At 38.3% G+C, this 12,988-nt stretch overlaps 3 protein-coding genes and 1 long non-coding RNA gene across 4 annotated transcripts; 2 read left to right on the plus strand and 2 right to left on the minus strand.

The window, feature by feature from the left end:
- Positions 1-415: 415 nt before the first annotated feature.
- Positions 416-3,742, minus strand: psmb9a (proteasome 20S subunit beta 9a). The gene is made up of 6 exons (XM_004573037.6): positions 3,433-3,742; positions 3,205-3,272; positions 2,901-3,032; positions 1,719-1,848; positions 809-950; positions 416-661 (listed from the first exon to the last, which is right to left on the minus strand). Exons 1-6 carry the CDS (start codon positions 3,481-3,483, stop codon positions 534-536), a joined length of 651 nt encoding a protein of 216 aa, XP_004573094.3. The 5' UTR covers positions 3,484-3,742; the 3' UTR covers positions 416-533.
- Positions 3,381-6,934, plus strand: LOC143414487 (uncharacterized). The gene is made up of 3 exons (XR_013095107.1): positions 3,381-3,506; positions 4,911-5,029; positions 6,803-6,934. It is a non-coding gene; the product is annotated as an uncharacterized LOC143414487 (long non-coding RNA).
- psmb12 (proteasome 20S subunit beta 12) lies at positions 4,985-8,799 on the minus strand. Its single transcript, XM_014413772.4, has 6 exons — positions 8,666-8,799; positions 8,151-8,221; positions 7,476-7,607; positions 6,822-6,951; positions 6,594-6,738; positions 4,985-5,122 (listed from the first exon to the last, which is right to left on the minus strand). The coding sequence occupies exons 1-6, from the start codon at positions 8,711-8,713 to the stop codon at positions 4,995-4,997; spliced, it is 654 nt and encodes a 217-aa protein (XP_014269258.2). The 5' UTR covers positions 8,714-8,799; the 3' UTR covers positions 4,985-4,994.
- psmb13a (proteasome 20S subunit beta 13a) lies at positions 8,773-12,972 on the plus strand. The gene is made up of 8 exons (XM_004573039.5): positions 8,773-8,871; positions 9,123-9,210; positions 9,661-9,758; positions 10,116-10,256; positions 10,351-10,466; positions 10,718-10,776; positions 11,059-11,210; positions 12,595-12,972. Exons 1-8 carry the CDS (start codon positions 8,810-8,812, stop codon positions 12,704-12,706), a joined length of 828 nt encoding a protein of 275 aa, XP_004573096.2. The 5' UTR covers positions 8,773-8,809; the 3' UTR covers positions 12,707-12,972.
- The last annotated feature ends 16 nt before the right edge of the window (positions 12,973-12,988 follow it).

Below are 12,988 nucleotides of genomic sequence, written 5' to 3' on the forward strand. Positions count from 1 at the left end.
TAGGACTGCGTCAGACTTGTCATATGTTTGTCATTTTCAGAATCTAATTATGCTCCATGTATTCTCAATACTGGGAAGAATAAGCTACTGTTCTTGATCCGTGAAACAACTCCGACTTTCAGTTTTAAGAGGAGGGTCTCCCAGGCTAAATACCTCAGACAGCTGCTGTTGCTCCTAGTGTGTATAAATTGTATGTCTACGAACAGGCTTAAGAAACTTCTGGGTTTTTATTTCAAAGAAAAGCATGTTAACTGCATTTCCTCCAGTAAGTCAAGTAGTTAAAAAAAATAATACCAATAAAATTAACATGGTAGTTAAATCAAAGATAAAATATTATAAGCTTAATTGTTGTTATATTTTAAATTCAATAGTTCAATATCAACATTAACAATATACTTTTGATAATAAACAGAAACATGGGAGTTATTTTTCTTTTATTTAATTATTGGCAAAAAGTGTTGTTCAGTGTTTACATATTACAAGCTGACTTGGTTGACAGGTTTGCCACAGCTGCTCTGAGGACAACAAACATGTCACTGATCAAAGAAGGTGGGTAACTGATTTCCTAGAACGACTTTCTCCTCTGTGCCGTGTTTATCGATGGTGACGATGTAGGCCACACCTCCGCTGGAGCCATCACGGTTCATTGCCAAAGAGAGAGCTGTGACAAAGAATAAGAGCATCAGTAAGACAGGTGCAGAGAACATGTGAAAAAATACTTAAATATTTTTAATGAAAAATATTGTTGGTAGTCAAATCAAATTTTTTTTAAACAAAAGCCAGAAAAAAAGTGGAATAATAATCTTACTGTTGACAACAAACTGCTGGCACTCCTCCTTTCTCATGCCTCTGCGATACTCAGCATCAACAAACCCGTAAACATACGAGCTGCCAGAGCCGCCGACTGCAAACGGCTGACGTGTCAGGAGCCCTTTTAGAGTTGCAAACACCTGGAGGTCAAAGGGCAAAGGAACACAACAAATGTCAAGTGTGTTGGTTCGGTAAGATGTCTTATTAAAAGCATTAAAAAGCAGCTTATATGCTGATATATTACCTCAGAGGGAGTTCAGACACATTATTTTCACATTATTAGCATAAAATTTATCTGTGATCTTTTAATCCGCTGACTTCAGTTTTCAGGCCCCTCATCTGTGGAACCAGCTTCCAGTTTGGAGCCAGGAGACAGACACTATCTCTACTTTTAAGATTAGCCTTATAACTTTCCTTTTTGTTAAAGCACATAGTTAGAACTGCATCAGGTGACCCTGAATCCTCCCTTAGTTATGCTGCAATAGACGTAGGCTGCCGGGGGATTCCCATGATGCATTGAGTTTTTCCTTTCCAGTCACCTTTCTCACTCACTATGTGTTAATAGACCTCTCTGCATTGAATCACGGTTGTTATTAATCTCTGTCTCTCTTCCACAGCATGTCTTTGTCCCGTCTTCCTTCTCTCACCCCAACCAATCACAGCAGATGGCCCCGCCCCTCCCTGAGCCTGGCTCTGCCGGAGGTTTCTTCCTGTTAAAAGACAGTTTTTCTTTCCCACTGTTGCCAAAGTCATAGCAGGTCATATGATTGTTGGGGTTTTTCTGTATTGTGGGGTTTACCTTACAATTTAAACTGCCTTGGGGTAACCGTTGTTGAGATTTGGTGCTATATAAATAAAATGAATTGAATTCTTCCTTTTACATTGTAGCTAAAAACGCGTTTACCAACCTGCCCACCATCTCGTCTGTCCCAGCCGGCCACAATCAGGTGTGCTGAGAGCTCCTCTTTGTATTTGTATGAAATGTTCTTCACCAAAGTAGCAGCTGAGCGAACCTGAGGATCCTCACCTATCTCGACACTGACAGAAGACAAAATAAAGTTAAATACATCATGAAACTGGATCAGAAACTCAAGTTAACTCTCCTTGCCATCTAAAGCAGGAAAACACAGCTGGAAATGCATAAATGAGGCTAAATGTGAGGTGCTTGAATAATAAAAGCTGATTAGGCCACAGAGAGAGTTTGATGTGTTTCACGGAGCACTGCACAGGCACTCTGACATACTCCCACTTCCTGGACCACAGTGTGATCGTACCTGTCTTTGGGACTGAGCAATCAGAAAAAATGTTGAGGGATTGCATTTGCTATGACGGAAATATGGTCAAATCTCAGTTTACTGTGTAGAAAAACTTCACAGTAAACTGTGTGTTGAATATTGAGCTGCATATTACTCTTTTACTCTGTTTGAATCAAATTTGAGTCAGCACAATGTTTGTTTTCCTTCATCAGCTGATGCATGTCATCTGTGGCTAATCAATGGTTCCAGAACACCCTGTGGTCACCATCACACCACTTACCGAACATGCTACTGCATGTTCAGCTCTGATCTTTACCACCTCACATCACAATACCTGCATTCATTTAAAAAAACAACAGCATTTTTTTGTTTTTCTCTCCTTTATTAATTTTAGTGAACAGGAAACAGGAAAGCAAGTAAAAAGCGAGCATGGAAGTCATGAACCAAAGGGCCTCAGAACTAAGCCCAGACCGCCACATTTGCCCCTGCGGCATGTGGGTGCCCGCTCAACCCCCTCAGCCAAAGTACCCCACCCCATTCATTTTAGATCTATGCTCCTTCTTTTCATGTGAGATTTTGATTAATTGGAGTGTTCAACTTGTTTAAGCTTCTTTTATGCAGTAATTTAGAAACTTTTGGAAAAAATAAATTATTTTGTATTGTAATAAAACATATCTAGTGGGAAGTGTGTCACCTTAACATCCAAGCTTGAGGAGTATTCTACCTTCCATGTGAGAGGAAGAATTTACAATATAGTACATTATTATACATAATAAATTATATCCTAATTTATGACAGGATCACAGTGTCCTAGTACTTCTTTCACGAGTTTACCTGTGCACATCCAGCTGATAGTTGACTATCTCAGCGATGGTCTGAGCGTCTGCTGCAGATCCTGACAGAGCACAGTAGATCTTATCATGGAGGGGAGACAGTTTGTTCATCACCCTGTTCACCACTGATGCCCTGCATGAAGGATGAAGGGAGAGAATGCAACTGTGTTTAAGGGACTAGAAGCACATATGGCGAACATTTTAGATGTTTTACGTCAAGTTGAGCTATGTTGCACATTTAAGCACACACGCTAGTGTTATGTCTGCGTTAAACACATTATTATTATGATGGAATGGAAACTTACCCAGCAGACACTCGGGAGTCAGACCCCAGCACGACCCCACCATCAAACTCTATGGCGATAATGGTTGTCTGCAAACAATGACACACAATGACAGCAGCTGTGTTCAGGATTCATTCCGACAAACCTGCAGCGGTCATTTCCGCGTTGGTGTCACGAGGTCAGAAAGAGTGCAGCGCAGTAACAGTTCACCAAGTTTCTTATAGACATTAAGGAAAATTCGGTACTTACTCCTGTTTTCACCTCCTCGGACAGCCATTCTGGTCCTGTTTCTTCAAACATGATAATGAACTGCAGAGACTCCGGTAACGACACACGGACAGTGGAGGTGACTCCTAACGTAAACCGAAATGTTCTGCCGAGCAGCTCCGGTTAAATTTTACTTTTTAGGATTTTAAAACCTTCGGCGAAACTGTGTCTTTGTTTAAAGTGGGTCTGATTGACCAAATCGGTTCTACAGTCAAGTTTTAGACGGACGCCATGTTTTCCTGAATAAATTTGAAACTGAAAGTTATATCGTTCAAACTCTGCAGCGTCACAGCCTGTAATTCAACCAGCTGAGCTTCACTGTGCATAATATATACATCTATAAGTGTTCAATTACAGAGGACAGAAAATAAAGCCTGGCAACAATAACATATTTACAGAACACAAAATGTAAACACGTGACAAATTAAAGGAAAATATAACACACAAAGTAGACATCATGTTCGGTAGCGTGTATGATTGCAAACGCCTAGCTATTTCTGACAGAAAGAGAGAGTCCTATCTTTGTGACTTTTATTTCATTAGGGCACCGATGGCTTCATACTTAGTAACAGGTTGATGGTGTTTACAGTGACCAAGGTGATGTCAGTTTTTATATCTATGAGAAATACATCAGTAAAAAGGTTTGGAAACAAATATATCTGAAATATAAAGGAAAAATAATGTAATGTGCTTGATTAGATCACGATCTACTGATGTTCCATATGAAAAGGATTTTATAACAAGGTTGCAGTTCAGTGATGTAAAACAATAGCCATTGGTTTGCAGAGATGTAGGAAAAAAGTGAAGAGTCACCATATTTTTTACTTAGGGAATCATATATGAATCATACATACAGGTACCTGAACTCAGTGCTTCCACAATGAGGGGGTCCAGTGGCTCTGCTATGCTACTGAGGGCAGTTTTCTGCCATGGATTTGCTCTATAGCTGAACACATTTGTCCTGTGATGAAACATTTCTAATATATAAGGGGTCACCAAATGATTTACAGAAAATGAAAATGACCTGAATCATATTTTACAAAATAGGGACACTTCATTTGGAAGAAGTGTCCTCCATTCCTCCAGCAGAGTTTAAATATTTTGTCATCTAAACCAAAGAACAGGGAAATTTCTCTGGTGGCCCATCGCCCTCTTGAGACACTTTATTTTAGATTCCCTTTAATTTGTCTAAAAGAGAAAACAAAAGCTTTGGGAAATCTTAATATTTATTTAATTGAATTTACATTTTCCTTTTTTTTTTCACATAAAAACACAAAAACATGTAATTTGGTCACAAAACAGAACAGACAGATGAATTCTGTATAAACGAGCCTGCTCATGATTTCATAATAAGACTCATTTTCTACGGCAGTGTTTCTGTAGTTCACAGGTTTTATATTTAGCTGAATATTATCTCGCTTTTTGTGTGTCTGACTTTGTTACATCCTGATCCTAAACAGACTAAACAGGTTAAACAAGTCCAGCTTTGAAACAGCTACTCTGCGATTTCATTGGTGGTTTGATGGCAGGAGGAAGGAAGCAAGTCACTCATCATGGAACCTGGGCAGTTTGTCACCAGGTACAACCACATGCTCCACCCCCTTTTCGGTTATCACCACCAGGTGAGCGACGCCCCCGCTGACGTTGTCTCTGCCCATGGCCAGAGCAAGAGCTGTGAGCAGGAAGGGATGAAGCAAAGAGAGGCAAAGGAGGAGAAAAGAAAGCAGGAAAAAAATCAGTTAAACAAGCAGAGAAACAGTTTATAAATCAGCTATGAACAATAATTTTTTTCATCACCAACAATCGTTTAACTCTCTTAACAGAAGTATTCTTATAAATAAATTCCTTACATGACATCCACACATTTCAGGTTCAGTTCAGGTAATTATGTCTTGCGACAAGAGCTTAATAATCTCACTGATGTTTGACCTTTCATGCTGCTAAAGATGTTCAATTATATGACTAGTTTAATTTATCTGCTCTAATGTGCTGGTAAAACAGCCACTGACCCTCCCCGGCCTTATACCTGCTCCTAGTCTTGCTACGTTCCTATAAATCCAAAAAGTAAAGCAAACAAGGAACTAATGAAAATTAACCAAACAACAAAAAGACAAATAAGTCAAATATATTTACTAAATAACTAGCAAAATGAAAACAGCTTAATCAAAGTAAACAAGGATCCAAAGTGATAAGATGTTCAACATAAACATAATTAACTCTTAAAGTCACTATTAATTCTCCACAAATTCAAAATAACAGTCTAAAATTCAAAATAATAGTCTCGTAGGTTGTGGTGGGAAAAAGTCATCAATAATTGTTTGGTTTATTAGTGACTGATCGGCTGAGACCAGTAATTCCAATATCCCTAATAATGCAAAGAGAATATGGCAGTGACTTTTTTAATATAGTGAAGGTACCACAATGGTAAGCTCTAACACAATCCCTCATTAAAAGAGGGAATTTTCGGATTTGTTAGATAACGATATTTGATATTTTTGTTTGTGTTTTAAATATTTAATAAATGAAATGTCCTAAAATGTTTTTCTTATAAGTATAAAATTCAATTAGTGTTGTGTTTTTTTCTTTCTTTCTGGTTAGCTCATCTTATAAAGCTACGTTATTTTTAGCTTAGCTTTCATATTTTAGCTAGGGCTTGAAAGATGATAAAAAATACAAACATCTCTATAACTTACACACTGTTGTAAATATACAGATAAATAGAAATGTTCAGTGGTTCTGACTTGGAACAAACTGGACAGCTCACATATGCTAAATGATGTTACATCTTACTTCCATGGTGGAAAATGCAATATAAGCTAATCTGCATTTTAATAAATCACACTGATAAAGTTGTAGAAGCAGACTACTGTATATTAATAAGTTTGTTTGTTTTTTTTATTTTAATTTAATGTTGTCTGCATCATTAGCATGGCTCTCTGTATGTTCTTGCTTTGCTAATGACTCTGACTGGCTGTGGAACTTTCTTGTCCCACAGTAAATATTTAACTAACTTGGAAAATCATCACGTTGCATACTTCTTAATTTTGATAGCAAAATACAAATTTCAAGCCATTTTGTACATTTTCATATGAATCAGGTTAAAACTTTTAGAGTGCATTGACAAAATGAAAAGAAAACTATACCATTAGTGGCAAATTGCAGGCATTCCTCTTTTGTCATGTTGGGTTTGTATTTAGCGTCAACATAGCCATAGATGTACGTACTCCCTGAGCCGCCAATAGTAACCTGCTGACTGATCAACATCCCGCCCAGAGACACCACGTACACCTGAAGAGAGAAGTTGCAGTTACACACAGCAGAGTGGACTCACTGTCATCATCACTGTTTATAGCTTCACAGAGATCTCCTACCTGTGGTCCATTCTTCTTGTCCCAGCCTGCTGTCAGGAAGCCGGCCTGCAGCTCGTCTTTGTTTTTGTAGCACAAATCCTTCAACACGGATGCTGCTGCGATCACCTGAGGAGGACTCTCCATCTGGACACTGCAGGTCACAGAGGACAAAGAGCTTTATTTATTTTTAATTTGTGTAGGTGAAGAATCAAGTACAGCAGCGGTCCCCAACCCCCGGGCCATGGACCAGTACCAGTCCGTGAGTCATTTGGTACCGGGCCGCGAGAGTGAGACTCGGGTGTGAAATGTATGGTTTTCAGGGTTTTTAATCGGTTTTCAGCGTTATTTTGTTACCGTTTTTTATCGTTAACTCGGTTTTCCTGGGTCTTTTCACGTGTGTTATGAATAAATCTTCTTTTTTTCGGTACCGGTACTAGTTTTATTTTGTTGTATTTATCCGCAACACCTTAAACGCCGGTCCGTGAAAATATTGTCGGGCACAAACCGGTCCGTGGCGCAAAAAAGGTTGGGGACCGCTGAAGTACAGTATGTATGAGAGAAGAAGGGTGTTGGAGGAGTAAAAAAAAGTTTAATCAATGATAAAGAATGATTACTAAAACATATGTCTGTGTGTGTTGTACATGATTTTTCTGTGCAGACACCTGAAAGTCATACCTGTGGAAGGACAGGTGGAACTTTCCGGTCTTGATGACGGCCTGAGCGTCTGCGAGTGAACCGGCCATGCAGCAGAAGATCCGGTCGTGGACCTGAATCACCTTGTTGATGGTCTTAGACGAAACATACTCTCTGAAGAAGAAGTGAGAATGAATGTTTGAGCCTAATAAATGTTTAAAATAACAAAATATCATTTTCTGCTGATTTTCATTCTCTTTTGTGATGGTTTCTTGTATGATTAGATTTTGGTTTATTTGGTAACATCCTAATAATTAGTCACATGGAGCAGTAATTTTGATTGTTATTAGGAAATTGATCGCTGAGTGACACATTTTTTGTGGTTATTGTGAGTTTTTTGGATTGTTTTTGAGCAGTTAATATGTTGTGTTTTAAACATGTTTTTTCTGATATTTCTTTAAATAACACCTCAGAGGACTCAGCACCCCCAAACACAGCATCTCAGTGACTCTTAGTTTGTTCCTGAAGTCACTACAGTGGACAAAGGCACAAAACTCTGAGATTTCAGTAAATGTTTAATCTGTGGTTATCAGTGAAATCTTGAAACTCATTTGCAGTCAGGTCATGGTCATCTTTTTGTCTGTTTGCCTCATTAAAAGGGTTACTTAGCAGTCCCTCTGTTACATTAAAAGATAACAATAAAGGTAGCTTCCTCACCCTCCCATTGAAGCCCTGGAGTCTGACCCAATAACGACCCCTCCATCAAAAATAGCAGCCAGGATGGTGGTCTGAGGGAGGAGAGAGGGACTGATGGTCAGTTTTCAATATGAAACCGAACACAATAAAAAAAAACATAACACAGAATCACAGGCAACCTTTTCTCATACTTTTCTGTTCATTCATGAAGACTGACCCACGCTATGAATTGTGGGATTTAGAGTTCTTATAAAGGATTTCGGCTGCTCATTGAAAACGAAAGCAAAGCTGATCGTTTGCTTTTTTAGAATCTTCAAAAATAAATACTTGTTCAGAGCTCACAAATTAACTTTTACTAAGTATGAAGCATCAACTGGATGTGATTTAAGTTAGTTTTAGGTTCGTGTTCAGGTAAACGCATCACCTGTTCAAACACGATATCGGCTAGATGCTTAAACCTCTTATTTTACAAACGTTGACTTCTATGCTTCATCTTTAGATAAAAAACACTCGTCCCCTGGTGCAGGTTTACTTACCCCAGTGCTGACTCCTTTGACTCGTGAGTCCGTGCAGTGTTTCTCCATTTTCACTCCAGGATCGAAAGAGAGGAAGGAGTTGACGCTCAGAACAGCGACCTCAGGCGCTCCGAGACGCGCAGAGGAGCCGCACTCACCTCCACAATGGCGCTGTCAAATGTCTTCGAAACTCCCGCACCTGGCTTTAATTTCGATAATACAGCAAGGTAAGAGTTTATTTTAATGTTCTCAGAGCTGCAGACTGAATCAGTGACGACAGAAATCAAACTAAACCGTCATTAAGACCAAACTTACATCCAGATCAAAAACGAAACTAACTTTTCCTGATTTTATATCAGATTAGACAGTGGGACAATGCAAAGATCCGTGTAATTATAACTGTTATTACACTACGTTGGCACTGATTGACACACACACCCCACCTGCCTGCACCCCCTCACCTCTCTCCTCTTTATAGAAACGCTGCATTAAAGGGTCTCTTTGATGGAGGACAGCCTCCCAAACCTATGAAAACAGGCACCACCATCGCAGGAGTGGTGTTCAAGGTGAGTATTACAGTGCTCTGATAGAAGTATGAATGAATAAAATAGTGACCTGCTGTGTTTTAGTCCATGAGTTATAACTTTGATTATGAAGTATTAAAATCATACCAAACTCACTCTCATCACTGCCACACAAACTCCAGTTTTTTTCTTAAATCAAACTTTATCTTGTATTAACGCAATAATCTTAGCATCAGAGAATCAGACAAAAGGCACACTAATAACAGATTGAGTACAAACCTCTGTCTTGGCTCTCACTTTGATGGATATACGTGTTTGCATAAAACTAGTTTAAAATGTTAAAAATCACACAGACAGAAATGACTGAAATATAATTGAAAGCTTTATGGATTTTGAGATATCTGTATACTTTTATAAAAGTGAGCAGTAGAAAGTTAACAGTTGTAATTAAAGGAATAAAACTGTATCATACAACCTGATTTTTTTCTGCAGGATGGAGTGGTGCTGGGTGCAGATACCAGAGCCACGTCCGATGAAGTGGTGGCTGATAAAATGTGTGCCAAGATCCATTACATCTCTCCAAATATATAGTAAGTGTTGTTAGAGGAGAAATACTTCAATACTCTCACAACATTTAATCTGCACTGTTTACTGTAATTCAATTTCTCATTTTTGTAGCATATGTAATTGCTAACTGCCTCCCTTTCTTCAACTTAAGAGATGACATACTTGAGAACTGTTCACATAATGACATGATGTAATGGGATATTGAGACCACTGAGAGTGAACAACCAGTATTTTTTTTTTTTTATAATAATGGCTTTCTGTGTTTCTTAAAGCAGGTTTTTCCTCTTTTTATCTTCCTTTATCTTTTCCCTCTGGCTTATCAAATCTTTTTTTGTTTGTTTGTTTCTCATGATCTCTACATTCTCTTTGTTTGTGTTTAGTTGTTGTGGAGCAGGTACGGCAGCAGATACAGAAAAGACCACAGACCTTCTGTCCTCCAACCTCACCATCTTTTCCCTGAACAGTGGGAGGAACCCTCGAGTTGTCATGGCTGTGAACATACTGCAGGACATGCTTTACAGGTGAGTGATTCACAGAAACAGGTACATGTATCCAGAGATGTTTGGATCATTAGATGTGGTCTGTGGTCTTAGTAAAACATGTTTTGTCTCTCAGGTATCGAGGTCAAATAGGTGCTAATCTTATTCTGGGGGGAGTGGATTGTACTGGAAACCACCTGTACACTGTGGGGCCGTACGGGGATGTAGACAAGGTGCCTTACCTTTCAATGGGTATGTGATATAACTGCTTTTAATAACAACAGCATATGATCTTTAATTGGATTCTTGGTTGGTGTTTCTGTGATGATTTTTTCCCTGGCAGTTCAGCTGTCAGAACATTTTTTGTTTACAAGAAAATATCAGAGATAATGACTCTGTTAACAAATATAAATGACATTTTAATGTGCTGTAGGTCTGTATTTGATTCAATCACAGACTACATACAGTCTGTGTTTAGCTGACTTTACATTTTGTTCATGCAGGATCTGGTGATCTGGCTGCTCTTGGGATTTTAGAGGATGGATTCAAACCAGACTTAGAGGTACGTCAGTTGACAAAAACTGTTCTTTCTGCAGTAAAGTGATATGTAGTTATTTAAACCTTTATAGAAACTTATTTCACATAGTATTCATTTTTAATTGAATAATTTGAGGGTGGCTGGACTATTGGAACTAAACCTTATCTAAATTAAACAAACAGCTGATAAAATGGTTGTTTCTGTTACCAAACAGGAAAGAGTGTGTAAGATGAATGCTTCTGTGTTCTTCTGCTTGATGTCATCTCTTTTTGCTCCTCTTTTATTCTGCTTTCTGTCCGCTCTCAGCTGGAGCCAGCAAAGGAGCTGGTGCGAGCTGCTATTCAAGCAGGCATCATGAACGACCTCGGCTCAGGCAACAACATCGACATCTGTGTGATCACCAAACAAGGAGTGGACTACATCAGACCCTACCAGGAGTCACAGTACAAAGACAACAGGTATGCATATAACCATTCATAGTTTGTGTGGATGCAGACTCAAAGATGGACTTAATAAACAGAAAATAAACCTTTATTCTGGTGAAGCAGAAAACAAATTTTAAAAATCCAAATAGGGACAATGGTGGACAAACAGCACAATACAACAAAAACTATTGCAAACTAAAGGTTTAAATAATCACGGAGGTAATTAGGCAACACTAGCATGCATGGCTGAAACTAATCAGGGATAACAAGACAGGGGAAGCAAAACTAAATACAATGCACATGAAACAAGAGACTATCAAACAAAAACAGGAAGTAACTATGCATGGGAATATTTAACACGAAAATGGAGACTATAATAATAATAATAATAATAAATAATAATAAACTTTATTTATAAAGTACACTAAAAAACCAAGGGTATACCAAGGTGCTTGACAAAAAGTAAAATAGGAAAAAGGAGATGGGAGGGAAAAGAGAAAGGACCTGGCACGTATCAATTATAAAACCTTGACAATCATAATACATAAAAGTAGTTAACAAAGAATAACGGATAAAAATGTATCAACGCACACCAAATATTAACTAGGTGGAAAAGCAAGATTAAACAAATAAGTCTTCAGCCGTGATTTAAACAGTGGCATAGAGTCAGACGCCCGAATAGCAACAGGAAGATTGTTCCATAAGACCGGGGCAGCTACAGCAAACGCACGGTCGCCGCGAGACTTCAGCCGAGAACGAGGTTGCTCCAGAAGAAGTTGGGCAGCAGATGATCTAAGTGCTGACAGGGGTGTGTAAGCTAAGAAGCTCACTGACGTAGCTCGGTGCCAAATTATTGATAATTTTGTATGTGAAAAGTAGTATTTTAAATTGAATACGGTATTAAACTGGCAGCCAGTGCAAGCCAGCAAGAACAGGAGTAATGGAAGAAAATTTCCTGCTACCTGTCAAAAGACTAAACAGACATGGGGACCACAGGAGAGCAGGAAAACTGAAACTCAGCAGATTAATTATAAACAATAAGTATAATTACAAATCACTTAAGAAAACACAAACAAAACTGAGAATGAAATAATGGACAGCAAAAGTAGATCAAAGAAGTGAAAAACAAGAAAGCTTTTCAATTCTTTAACTTTCCACTTAAAAAATGAAACATTATTTTGTCTCACGTTTCTGGAATGTTTTTAAAAATGGATGTTTACATGTAACTTTTGAGTTCTTCACTCATGTTTCGTCCTCATTCACTCTTATCTAACCTTAGTAAAACACTTTGTATGCTATTTTGGACAAAGATCCACTAACTCTGACTTTTATATGCACAAGAAGTTTTCAAATCTACCTTGACTGCACATTATAAATCCTCAGATTTGAATGTTTTATCTATGTGCCTTTATTTCAGGAAAATGAAGTATAAATATCGTCCAGGCACTACTCCAGTCCTGACAGAGAAAGTTGTCCCTTTAAAGCTGGAAGTTGTGCAGGAGACTGTGCAGAAGATGGAGACAGCCTGAGCTACAACAAACAACCAACACATACACACCATCTTTGTTTTCAGTCAATCATGTTCGAATCGTGTTTCTAAAAAAAATTAATAGAAAAACATCTCCGACATTTTTTTTCATCATGATTTTTGCTGCTTCAGCATGATGTGGTCTATTAAACAAGCTGTAATATTGTGGGTTTTATAAACATAGAGGATGCTGCTGGCCATAGAGAGGAGATATTTTTACAATGCTGAATAATCTTTGAAACACTGAATAAAACCCGATTTACATGACCTTTGTTGCCTTTTT

This window comes from Maylandia zebra, linkage group LG22, assembly GCF_041146795.1.
Source record: "Maylandia zebra isolate NMK-2024a linkage group LG22, Mzebra_GT3a, whole genome shotgun sequence".
NCBI lineage: Eukaryota > Metazoa > Chordata > Actinopteri > Cichliformes > Cichlidae > Maylandia > Maylandia zebra.